This window comes from Argopecten irradians, chromosome 1, assembly GCF_041381155.1.
Source record: "Argopecten irradians isolate NY chromosome 1, Ai_NY, whole genome shotgun sequence".
NCBI classification, from domain to species: Eukaryota; Metazoa; Mollusca; class Bivalvia; order Pectinida; family Pectinidae; genus Argopecten; species Argopecten irradians.
This window is the reverse complement of record NC_091134.1, coordinates 50229814-50243594: the sequence shown is the minus strand read 5'-3', so window position 1 is coordinate 50243594 and position 13781 is coordinate 50229814. Positions and strand designations below refer to the sequence as shown.

At 34.0% G+C, this 13781-nt stretch overlaps 1 protein-coding gene across 3 annotated transcripts; it reads right to left on the bottom strand.

Annotated features, from left to right (window-relative positions):
- Positions 1-501: 501 nt before the first annotated feature.
- On the bottom strand, positions 502-13698 carry LOC138331527 (uncharacterized). 3 transcript variants are annotated; one of them, XM_069279218.1, is made up of 12 exons: positions 12898-13698; positions 9443-10451; positions 8992-9344; positions 7288-7401; positions 6405-6548; positions 5693-5803; positions 5134-5298; positions 3484-3924; positions 2907-3059; positions 2325-2465; positions 1681-1778; positions 502-1493 (listed from the first exon to the last, which is right to left on the bottom strand). In XM_069279218.1, exons 2-12 carry the CDS (start codon positions 10374-10376, stop codon positions 1355-1357), a joined length of 2793 nt encoding a protein of 930 aa, XP_069135319.1. In that variant the 5' UTR covers positions 10377-10451; positions 12898-13698; the 3' UTR covers positions 502-1354. The 3 variants fall into 3 exon arrangements, with proteins under 3 accessions (XP_069135319.1, XP_069135328.1, XP_069135336.1); XM_069279227.1 differs by having other exon boundaries at positions 5134-5280; XM_069279235.1 differs by lacking the exon at positions 7288-7401.
- Between the last annotated feature and the right edge of the window lie 83 nt (positions 13699-13781).

Genomic DNA, 13781 nt, shown 5'->3' with positions numbered 1-13781 from the left:
TCGGGATGTATCAATGTCGGTGCTTCGTGTATAGTGATAACGTATTTGTAATTAAGCAAGAACAAGATTACAACATTCTGCCATTACAATAAAAAAACGAGAATAGAAAGACAGTTCCTTCAAAATTAAATGGAATCGCACATTTAAACATATTTTATTTCATCAAGTTGTTTTTAATTTCATTGGTTTATGAATCTGCTGTTAAATACTTTTAAAGAAAAAAGTTGCATAAGAGAGAGAGGGAGAGAGAGAACAATACATCTTTAGACAAAATACTGTATTCCTCTTCTTCCAAATGTATCCTACCGAACCCATATTTAATCTTCCGCATAGATTGGACAAAAGAGCATGCAATAAATTCATATCAATGTATGGTCAAAGTTCAGAAATGCAAAAATGAAATACAAAAATACACTTGAGTGTATTCCAAGCCAGCGATTTACCTGTGATGTGTTCACATAGTTTATAAGTCATCATAAATGGTGCGATATGGTATGATGAAGACAAAATTATTAGATGAAACCCCTCGACCAGTGTGTTGTGATGGGCTCAATACATGCGTGTCGATGCCACTCTTAAGATTTTTTTTTTAAATGTACCATGATCATTGTTCACGCCCAATGTGAACCTCAGGCATAGATCTGAATTATGAAGTGAGATAAGGAAGTGAGATATAGCCCTGGGATTATGGGAAATGTTCTTAGTAAGCTTTGGTTAAGTGTGACATTTCAGAGATATGTTAACATTTAAATCGAAAGTTAATTATTTCGCATTACAATCCCATGTGTATCTTATCGAAACATTTTCACACTTAAAAATATCTTAAATGAGTATTCATTTCATATGAGATTTTAAGACACAAGTCTAAGTTTTTATTTTACGAGCCTCGGCGATCAAATAAAGACTTCGAGTTTCATAAAATTTTCTATGAAATGAAGACGAATATAAGATACTTTTTTATTTCATAACTACACCAACCTACATTTCGACGATTTTCACTTAAAACGTTTTGCGAAAATCCAGCGGAGACCGCAATTTTTCAAAGCGTCCTCGAAATCCTAACGTCACGTCATTTTTCTTGACGTCATTTAAATTTTCCAACCTATGAAAATCGCTTCAGGTCATATTACACTAGTGATATATGCAAAAATATCACATGAGCGAAATCACTGATTACTAGGCGGATTACGTAATAAATATAAACATATCATAACAGACTTTAAAACATTGCATGTTGAACCAAATAAAAATTGCTTCTTAAAGCTCTGTTTCTTTTCTCCATTTTGTAACGTATTAACAATTTTATAAATAAATAATTATTTTTGTTCTCTTGGGTACACAAAATGCTTTGCAGTCACACAAATATTTCCTCTAATTCAAAAGGTCTGTCTTCGGAATTACTTCGTAATCTTAACACGCTATCGCTTTGACAGGAGTCCGATAGTCCATCCATTCTCAGTGAAAGATCAGGTGAGGCCGTTGTATTGCATGAACTGGAAAGAATTTAACGAAAAAAGAATGAGTATTCAATATTGCCGGATCTGGACTTTATTGTTATTTAGTCATAAAAGTTTTAAACTGAATTAGTTCATTTAATATCTGTATCAACCAGAGTTACTTCCCTTCATTTACACTCAGTATGGCGTGTAAAAGAACAGATATACACTTCCTTTTACTTACCTAAGTAAATAGCGTTCAGATTCTCTCCTCTCTCTAAAACTGTCCATCTCAATCCTGGAGTTTTTCTCATACTGGTCAGGCTCTTTGCTCTTAGAGTACTGATGGATAATCAAAATAAAGGGTAACCTTTCAGGAACGGGTAGACGAGAGAGAAATAAATACAATACAGAACAACTACGAGTTTGTTCCTACGTCTACGTTATTGATGTAGTTTAATGTGTAGAACTATTTTATAGAATATTCTAGATTTCTTGTTTTTATATTTTCTTCCAAGTCTCACCAGAGATGTACTAACATATCACATCGTAAAAAGATTTTTATTGGACTGAACATGTTTTAAAGAAACGGAACCAACATAATGATACATCGTTTGTAATGTTGTTTTATTATAATTTAGCCTATACATCGACTAGATCGATTACATATTTTCATGAAAGTCGAAAAGTTAGAAAGCAAAAGTGAGTAAAGTACACGTGATATCAAGATTTTAAATACATTTTATTGCATTGTATTTTTCCATGATAGCATAAAAAGTATTTTTTAAATTTATCATAGGAGTAAAAGCATTAGAAAGATTTAAAGATTCAATCAAAATTGCCATTTTAAACAGACAGTCCGAATACAATTGGCATTTTTATACATACCCCACAAAATAAACAATTTCTGAAGCAGCTACTTATAGAGACCCGCTTTCGTTTCTTTTTGACAGGGAGTTTTAACAGTGTTTCAGCTTCGATGTTCAAATTTGATTCTTTGTTACTTAGTTCGTCTTGACTAACTGTATCCTGAAAGAAAAACAATTTAATATATTTAGTAAAGTATAAACGAGCATATCTGTTATCCGAAATTGCATGACGATACATTTACATAACTGAACTTACTGAAGAAAATAAAGAAAACAGATTTCCTGTCCTTTTCATTTATTATCTGTTTATCCGACCAAACGACACGCATTGTATGACGATATATTTATAAAGGTGATGAAACACTTTAAGAAGCCAGAAACAGATTTCCTGTCATTTTCATTTCTTCTTCGTGTATGGACTTCTGCTTCGAGGTAACAGCAGTAATGTAATATATTTCTGAAGAATGCCGAAAATGTCGCAGAGATGTTGGTATTGGTAACAGCACTTAATGTTAAACCTTTACTTCATCCATTGAAACACGAGAGAGCAGTACAAGGGGAAGTAACCCCAATATATAGAAAAATAAATCTGATATCTGACCTCTCTTTCCATGTAGGTTCCATCTATATCATCCATTCTCTTGTTTTGTAAGATTCGGTATTGGTCAGTCGTTATTGGTGAATTTCTATCTAAAGAACTTGGATATCCATTTGAGGCGTAGCCGTCGTCTGCTGTGCTTGGGATGGACCGTGGCTTAAATGAAAAGATGAAATATCGTCTTAAATATTTGATGAAATAGCTATTCCAATTTCAACCATAAAACACGTTTTTATAGTTAAGTCTCTAAATATGACATATAATGAGACGTCATTGCATTGGAAATCTATATGATACTGTATAACATTAAATATTGGTGCGTAATTATTTTCGTGTTAAATATCATTCAGAAAGAGCATTTCTAGTGAAATGTTCGAAGTTCGTCTATGGAACAATGGATTTCATTGTTTTCATATAATTTGTGGTTCCAAAGCAACCACTAAATCAACAAAAGACTCTAAAATACAGTATTACTACGAATAACCATTGAAAGGCCACAGCCACGTATAAGCTTTGTAATTAAAGAACATTCCATGCATGTTAATGGTCAATTAACAAATATTCAGTGTTATTTTCTTACACTAAAAGACAGGTGATATATTTGTTCCCTCCTCTCTCCTCCGGATTCTACCCATTTCCGTTGTATTCCGCCGCTAGGAGACGTGCGGACAAGTAATCTGCCACTCCGGCACGTGTAGCCATGTGATCCATAGCTAGGAGATAAGTGGGAATGTGATTCACAGCTAGGAGATGTGTGGGTTTGCATTCCACAGCTAGGAGATGTGTGGGTTTGCATTCCACAGCTAGGAGATGTGTGGGCATGCATTCCGCCGTTAGGAGATGTGTGAGCATGTATTCCACAATTGTGAGATGTGTGGGCCGTCGGAGGTCTGACGGGACGAAACAGGAGGGTGTCGGAGGATGTGTTCCCATCAATAGAACTATTAATAGTAGGGAGATCCGTGCTGTATCCTGTGGAGTCCTCACTATACATTTCGTTTTTGATGGCTGATAGTCTATTCTGTTAACACAACATTTGGATCTATCATAAAGTCGTTATCACTATAATTTATTAATATCTGACTTAAAAATATTCGAGGAAAGTATTAGAAACTATCAATCATATTTTATGAATGTTTATTTTTACATATTTTTGGAATTCGTGTTTCGATTGATCAACTGAATTATATTGTAAACTAAAAATTCAACTCAAATAAATATAATTATTTTTTATTTGTTTTTATACTAATTCCGACTTTCTAATTGGCAGATTATTTTTCTTCATAAAGTATGAAGAAAACGTCCGGGAATGACGCGAAAACCCGTCGTTCATGACGTCACAATAGATACTTCGACATTGCGTATTGATTTAGAAAAAAATAATCCATTGGAAAATCAACGGATTCGTACGTTTAAAAGTATTTAATATTATCAAGCAGTCTGAAAAATTATTATAAGCATTGATGTGACTATCTTTTAGCTTCATCGGGGTATAAAATAAACTTTTGAGAGAATCCATTACGCGGATTCACACAGTTTTCAAACAGCATTTCTTTCATACTCCGAATAAGTTATAAAAATAGTGACATCAATGCTTAAGAAATGCAAAAAATTGTTTAAAGATGGTCCTTTGACTTGAGTGCTGTCCTATTCGAGATATCACAGCTGAAGGTAACAAAGATGCGATAAGTTTTTGTCAACAAAATAATAATAGTAGTTTGGTTATGTAATGTCTAAAGTATTCGTAATTTTGATAATAAGTTATATCAGTATACGGGTTGTTTTGATATGCTTTACTAACACAATTTACAAAACGTTATAGATCTATTTGACAAAATTATTTTATAGTGGCAAAGCTTACTATAAAGAAAAACCGAGAATGGCGCGAAAACCCGAAGGATAAAGTTTGTGTCTGTTTGTAAATTTAAGTTATTACCCTTATGTTGACTGCTTCAGTGATATAGCACTATAAAAAGGGCAACAGTTCCACTATACAAGAAGACACAACACGAACATACTGCAAGCTCCCAAAACACGCACCTCGCACATCACACACGCTACACACAGCATACATGGGAGGCCGTCCTTACATGACCCTGGCTGTTAAAAGGACGTTAAAATAATCAAACAGACAAACAAAATTCCTACAAAGGTCCACAGCACCATTCATCACAAACTAGTACTATTACATCTGTTTGTCTGTATTAATTGTCCGTATTTTAAAACATACTTTTTCATCGAAATCCGGAACACGTTTTGTAGGAGCTTCTTCTTCCCCTAAAACGTATTCACCGGAAGTTGCACTCTGGGATGTATTTTCCTCCTCCTCCTCCACATTTGACAGACACGTTTCTATTGGGGTATGTTTCGAACGCGACTGTTGTAATTGAAATGCCTGTGTAAAAATAAATGTGATTTACAAACATTCCCTTTCAAACTTATAGGAATTTTATAATGAAATTAAATAATAGACTTATTCATTCCACAGCATTTAACCTTTATAAAAGTATGCGTTTATTAGTTCTCAATTGTTCATGATATGTTTATCTTGAAATATCATTTATATACAATACTGTTATAAAGAACACAAAAGTGAAAGTAAGAAGCAAATGTTACAAATATAAACTACGTACATTTCAAGTAAAGAAACAGACCCTGATTATCATCGCCTTTATTCATTGGATAAAAGAATTTTTGATATACCAAAGTGTCATCAAAACAAGTTTAAACTATATATTCATTCAAATTGTATTGTTAGTTCATGAAGCTGTATTGTAAATACCACATACGTTTCCGTGGGATTTTACTGGCGTGGAATCTGGGCTGGAGTGGATATACTCGTCCCGTCTTTGTAGAGAGAGAAAATAACCAGTAGGATCCCCAAGGTCATCTGAACGTTCCTGTATATAAATTACATAGAAAGCATACATTAATAGTTTAATTATCATGAACATTAGGGGATGGGTACAAGATAGGACATTGGTATCAAAATATAGGATTGGAAAAACGTTGGGTTTTTTAATACACGAAAAGGTTTCGGAGTAATAAAAAGAATAAACGTCAGTATATAAGTGAAAAATGAAACCCGAACACATCTGTGAAAACTTAAAAATAATAAAACGTCAGTGTGATAACAAACTATAATAGCCATGCTCTTGATATTGTTTGATATCGTTTGATATTAATCGCATAACAAAGACAATTAATATCAAAAGATGGTAATCCAATTTCAGGAAAATGTCAAAATAGGAATTATCGTGGAAGGAACTCATCGGTGCTATTTTACCACCGACAAACTTCATTTAAACTAAGCTCATATCCGAGTAAAGTAAACGTTAATAACATTTTAAGTTTTGTTTGTTTTGCTCGTTTTATTTTTATCTTTTTGCTTCGTTTTTGGAGAGAGGGTGTTTATGTGCTTTTTATTCATTGGGGAGGGGCTTGTTCTAGGTGATTTTTGGTGGTAATCAAAATAGGGATCAACATAGGAATACACCTCACCGAAACATGACCAGACCTCGAATCATGACCTCTAGTTGCGTCCAGTAACGTTAATTCCCGTGCGTCAAGTCTGTCATAATCAATTCCTCCATTTTCCTGGCTGATTGCTGCATTTCTTAGTGCCAGCTTTCTATCGTTGTACGACTGTAAAACAAATAGGCAATGTAAAACAAACAACACATTAAATTCGACATGACAAAGATGGAAATTAGTCAAAAGATAAATATGATGAAAGCACATCCCAAGCAGCAACTAGTGACATCATTCACGGAGTGTATGTATATATAAGACAGGTGCCCATAACTCCTGTTGTTAGTCAGATCTGGCCTCAGTAACTGTATTATCAAAAATCCAAAGAAACTTCACCATCACTGTAAACGGATATATGTTGTGCACTGACATTTTAAGGTTCATCATAAGGTCAAAATGTGCTCATAATTATAGTGAGGTCAATGTAAAGGAAGAAATGAAAAGAAGTCACAATTATTTAAGGAGAAATTAAAGACATTTAAATTACTTAATAATTTAACATAGCTTAATAATAATAACGCTGCAATTTCGTTTTCTTTTCATTTTTACAAGTTCATTTAATTTCATTTAATTTTCAAATTAAAAAATAGGTCCAAAAACCGATTATTTTACAAATAATTCCCATTTTGTCAATCTGTTAAAACCAATATCCCCGTCAATATGTTTTAGTTTTCTGTGAACACACCAAGTGTTGCAAAGTGTAAACATATTAGTGCAGATTTACCGGCCCCACATTCAGTCAACTTTTGTAAAGTGAATAGCACAGCCAAGATTAATCGCTATTGTTTAGGGTGCAAGAAGCGCTAAAATTAGGTACCCGCTAATATGAATACGTGTACAGTATGGTATTCACCCTGACACCCATACGTATGGAGTTTCCAGGCCTCGGGGACCTATTTTCTGAGGAACTCCTACACTTCTCACTTAAATTCCGTTTCCACTGCCTTGGTGGTCTGTTTTCTGCCACCTGTAAAAATTACACTATGATAAACGAAAAGACGCATTTTATTGTTTAATTTACCAAAAGGAAATCTATAATTGTGAAAGAGAACACGACAATTTCAAGAAAAAGATTACTCTATCTTACACAGGGAGGTGTAAGACAGCTCATACCCGCTAGACCATTACGTAACGTCATCAATACATGCGGCGTAACCGTGGTGTGCATTGTAGATGACGTCATCAATTTTGACGCATAACGTTGTTCCTGCATAATGGCGCGACGAAAAAAATGGAAACAAACTGGAATTTCATCTTTTTTCTACTAAGTATGGGAGAAAAAGAATCATTTAAGACATGGGTCTGTCAAGTGGACAGGAATCTCTAGGCAAGCCTCGGGGTAACAAGCCCAAATCTTTCACTCGGGCTGAGATATCCTCGTCCACTTGACAGACCCATGTAAGATTCTATTAAATCTCCCCTTTCCGAAATGCGGTTTGAAGTGTTTTTGTTGGTTTTTCATGATGTCTCTGGAGTAAGCTATGCCAAAATTGTTAAATTCTAAAAGTTTTAAAGATATGGGATTGAAATGTGTTTTTAATATTTGTGATTGACTCCTATCTGATTTTAGATGAGATAATAAACACACATAAATAAACATTGGAGTCAGAGCACATAATTTCACTCCTATAATTAAAATAATCTACTTTTGGGAAATAGATGGTTAAAAATAAATGCATTTAATGAATTTCAAAGTTTAATCCCAAGTACATTTATATAAAACTTTAGCGGAATATCTCACATGGACATGCGATGCGTAATATGAATTTAGATTTGAATACGGAATTTTCCTGCTGTTAAAATCAACGGAATCGAAATAAGCATTTTGCATATAAAAAGAAGATGTCAAATGTCAATTAAAAACCACACTTAATTAAATTTGAAAGTCACAAGGAATTGTTTCATTTTATTTCTGGTCTTTAAATTCATATTAGGTATTAATTTATGCATGCATTACATAACATTTCATGCAATTAATCATGACTTACTAAATGATATATTAATATTGTCAAATTTCCTAATGTAGTTTCCTACCTAAGTATACAGGATACAATATGTTCATTTCATCAATGTTATTGTTATGTGTAACTGTTTTGCTTTTAACAAGACTTTCATTTTTTCAAGTTAAATTAATCTTTTATTTTCCTAGTGTCCGGTAAAACACAGTATTTGAAGAAAAAAAGTTTATTACGACCTTACCTTTTCACATTCACAATAACTACGGAAAGACATGATCAGCAAGACGTTTCCTAGACTACAATCACTTTTTAGCTTGCTATAATTATAATTTGCATTTTATGAACAATTTCGGAGGCGCAAGCTTTGGACAGTAGAAGAAATCTGGATTCCTCGGAAAATAATCGCTCAACTATGATAAGAGTATTTCAACTGCAAGACATGGACCAAGGTGAAAGACTAGTTATATGACACTAAATATCAGCATCACCGCGCCCATACTAGTCGCCTTTTCAAAAAGGTTGGAGCTGCCAGTTGAAAAGCATTACACTTATTACAGTAAAGTACGTGCATTTTGTTAATCGAAGCACATTATATTTACCTTTAGATTATCTCCCGCACTTCCTGTTGACTTATTCATATTGCTATTGGCTGTATCAAAGTCTTGCCCGTCGTTACTCTGTTTAGATTTGTATCGAGGTAGGCTCCGAGACCGGCGGAGTTTGACAGATTGTTTATCAGCACCATCTTCACTATCCACCTCAAATTGCAGAACGTCGCGGTCATAATTCTTAGGGCTTGGTGACGTATCAGTTGGTGTGTTTGTATCAGTACTTGGTGGTGTAGGAAGAGTGTATCTGATACCAGCTTCATGCATGATGTGACACAACTGCTTAAATTTGTCGTAGCCATGCACCCGTACTGGAAATGACTTTTTAATTTCTTTGTTTTGAGCTAAAAATGAAATTGAAACACAAAAATATCAATTTATTTTGATAACACATCATCTTTTCAGAAAATTGTCATTTATTGTTAAGCTCATTAGTACCAACCTTTACGACGCTTTGTACTATTTTTCTTAGACAAGTTGACAACCTCCTCATGTTTTTCGTTGTTGTTTTCCACTATTTTTGTTTCATTGGATGTAATAGCAGCTTCTGTATGCGATGTCGTATGTGTCACTTCATTTTCCTCTGGATCCTCCTGTTCATCCATTCGCCATCTCTGTACCATAGCTCTACACTGTTCTACTTTATCATCTGGCAGTGTCAAGGACTTCAGTCTCTCACTTTCCTTCCTCACGCTTCGATTGTTCAATAATCGTTCGAAAGCACCTGTTAAACATTCCCAATGGCTTTCAAAGTCTTCGTCACTCATTTCAGCGTTCGTTTGGTGAACAAGAACGTCTCTACATATTTTAATTCGTAACATGTCGTCTGCTTCTGTTATGACACTTGCTAAAGGAAGTTTGTCAAAGTCTGATATTGGCCTAAAGCCCATACCCTCAAACAGTATAAAACATAACACAGATATGTCCAACTCGTAAATATTTGATTTGCCATTTCTCGGGTAAAGTCTAGCAAACTGGTTCCTACTTAGTAACTTCACTTTGTTATTTTTTCTTCGAAATTGTTGCTCTCTTGACTGCAAATACTTCTGGAGGATTGTGCCATCTAACATTCCTTGAATGGAACTGCGTAATTTTGAAGTATCATTTTCGTTTTTAGACAAACCAAACGCGAGAGAGCTGATGTCTTGAACTATTATATCATCAAGTTCGTCTAATGAAGGAACCGGTCTACTTTCCGGAAACACCAGAAGAACCATTTCGGCATCCAGTTGTTGACGTATTGATTCTTCATTCCTCCACATTTGATACGTAAACAGCTTATCTGTGATGCATTTCCGTAAAGTTTTAGGGCCCCGCGTCCCCACATACATCCCAAGCAAAGCACTGTTCATTTCTTCTTTCGAAAATGTCTCCATTTTTGTCTTATGTGTTAACTTGATCTCAGGCTGTGAAATTTCTTTTGTAATTTGTGCCTTCCTCGTCTCCTCAATCTAAAAAAAATTGTAAAGTATTATCCTTTTTTAACTTTTAAAACTATATAGTATTGACAATAACGAATAGTCACGTGAAAGCTTACAAACAATACTATACTATATCTTTAGGGAGCTTACGGAAAAAACACAATAACATAAAGAAATTTCTACAGAAACAAAAAAACAAAATTGCAATGGGTAAATATGCTACTAGAAATTATAGGTTCGTGTGATATTACATGTCAAAGCTTTAAGAATAACTTGCCAGGTGTCTTGAATATTGCAAACTATGGTTGCTTCCTCGATGCTCCCTTGAAAACTTATTGTGTTCTTTTATTGAACATTGTCCTCTTAAAAACGAAGTTTGTGAGCGAGGGCAATCGTAAGTTGTATAACTTGTGTCCGATTCCCTTATGAATTTGTTCAAATAAAATGTGTTTAAACTAAGAGAAAATTGTGCTTTCTTAACAGTGACATACCGGGATCTATTTTAATGGCAGTTTCTACTAACAGTTAACGAGAACGTCAGAAGATAGACGACTTTCTAACCAATTGTTAGAAGCATATGGTCATATGGTACTTTGACAAGTATCGTCTGTAATATGTTTTAGTAGGGTAGAACAATAAAGACATTACGAATACCTTATACTGTAAAATTGGAACTATTCGAGATGTGGACGTTTCCGCAATTTTCGTTTTCTTAGAATCTTTAAGAATAAACCACGCACGCGTGAACCTATCATAATTGCAAAACTATTATGTGAATATAGACTGGTCACCAGTCCCTGGAATATTAAAAACATCACTAAAATGTGGCTAAAACTGTGTTCTTTACGATATGTCTGATTCTAAGTTTCAAACTAGGGGAAGATAAACTAGCATATAACTCTGTTGAGAAATTCTTATTAACAACTTAGAGTCCGGTGGCCAAGCTAATGTCGATAATGACACTTTATACGCACAGCGCGAAAATTGACAAAGAAAAGTCTGAAAGTTGACAAAGCGAATAAAATCCATTCGCACATACATAATGTATATCCATGTTAACACTTATCTTTCAAACTAAACCAATACTCATTATACGTATAGAACACATACAGTTAAGGTTGCCCATTTAAGTGCAGAATAAAACAGGATTTAAACATCCCATGTGGATGTAGTATATATATACATTTCAGTTTGTTATCGCATGTCTTTGGATTAACTTTACAAAAACAGACAATGTGAGTCTAAATTATTGATGCAGTTAAATGGTTTTATAAGTGCTAGTAACTTCACTAAGATGTTTTACACGAACCAGCTGCAATATACAATGGTAGTTTATGATCTAGTAGAGCAACTCTACAATATATTGTGTTATATAGCACTTTGTTTACTTTGATGTATAACTGGATTAAATATCAAATTATAATCATATATCATGCCGCAAGAGGGACCTTATACGCTCACAGAAAATTTTAACGTCATTATAAATGAGTTATTACTGAAGGAAAATATGTATTTCCTCGCTTGAATGACTCACTAGTTATATAATCTTAATTAAGCTTGAATATGCAGTGAATACTTGGTGATGGCTGTTTTCCCTACATAATATGTCCAAATTAATACATGTCTTTTTGTTGACATTTTCCAACCATTTGTTTGTTTGGTAACGTGAAAATTGACTTTTAAGTTGATATCGTTTGTGAGTTGTATTCTACTGCAGTGAACTATGTTTTTAACACACATTGCGCTATGTTCATTATTCTACTGCTGTGAAATATAGTCTTAACACACACTGCACTAAGTACACACGCAAAATCTGTTCGTTAAACTTAAAGGCTAGGATAAACGTCTTATACTTATTCAATTATTCAGCTCATCCACGCAGACATATGTCACAAGTTCTACAACATTTATCCACCTAGAGATAAAACTCTTTCCAATTAGTTACACAAGCTATATTGTGGATGAATCCCATATATCGTGTCCTGGTTACAAAGACGTCTTACTCTTCACTAGACTTCACACCATCTACATTGCTAGTGTTAACGACCTTTTCATAAAATGAAAGGTACAAATACACTGGGACAAATCTGGCAACTGAAATTGATTTTATTCTAAATGGTACATCTGTACAAATGTATTTCACCAGTATGCATCAACTGTAATGATTCGGCATTATGCTTTATGTTTTAATTGTAATGTTTGCAAAAATTAGATATACATTGGTGGCTAAATCATTTATATACTACCGATGTCATTCCAATCGCATAACCCCACCGTTTATTTTATATCGAACTATTTAATTGGTCTAAGTATGTTTCCTTTCGACATTGTCCTGCTAACTCGATATTATCCTGTTTACTCGACACACTGCTGTTTACTGCACTAATAACTTCCTAGTATTTTACATCACTAACCAATAATTCAGTCTGCATATATAGTTTACTTAAGATATTAATATGAAATGATATCGACTTACCTGGCCATTGTGTGTTAATTACACAACGAAAGCCATCATATTCAATTGTCGACGACTCGATGCACTGTGTTTCACATGCCCGTCAAAACTGAGACCTGACAGGTGAAGAGTTCTCTCAGATGTGTCGCTCCTTTTGTAGTGATGGTGATACATAGAAAGGGTATATGTGTGTTTTGTTCGTCACGGTATGTATCAGATATCTGACGATAACAATAGTAAATCTGAGACTGTATAGCGAGTTGGTCTATCACGTTATGGTTGCTCTGTCAAAACTAACCTTAAGTAACCTACATGTGAAAAGCTAGTGAGGGGTTTCCGTAAACATTACTACTGCTGTAATAAATATCATTCAGAACCGGTTTTCTCGGGAAACCTACAGATGCAATATTAGAGTAATAACGTCATCCAAGCGTGACGCTATTGTTACAAGTAATTAACCTTCAGACTCTTAATGTAAGAACGCTTTTTAATATGTGTTTTTGAAAATCAGCATCAGACCCATTTTAATACTAAATTATTTTTTTTAATTCAACGGACGCCACGTAACAAATGCAAATTTATTCAGATATAAATGTTCTCGAAAGACAAGGTCACCTTCATGTCCTTGTTGCCAAACTTCTATTTAAGTTTTATTGTAAACATAATTCACACCCAATTTTTGTGTACAATAAGCAAAGGTTGTTATTGAGATTTGCATGTTTGAATAATAAATATTAGCCTATATATCACGACAAAGTCACACAGAAGAAAAGATATAAGAACTTAGTTAAACACTATATGTGTGTAGTGATTTTTTTCTTGACACTTCTAAATAAATTACGAGCCGATATTTTAAATATAACAAATTACAAACCAATATGCCAACTTGGCAAATCATTTTTAAG

Excerpts from the sequence above, each read along its gene's own strand:
- LOC138331527 (XM_069279218.1), bottom strand. The coding sequence starts at position 10,376 with ATGGAGACATTTTCGAAAGAAGAAATGAACAGTGCTTTGCTTGGGATG. Across the intron at positions 7,402-8,991 it reads GTGCGGGAGATAATCTAAAG|GTGGCAGAAAACAGACCACC; the intron begins GTAAATATAATG and ends TAATTTTTACAG. Across the intron at positions 1,494-1,680 it reads TCTGAACGCTATTTACTTAG|TTCATGCAATACAACGGCCT; the intron begins GTAAGTAAAAGG and ends AATTCTTTCCAG.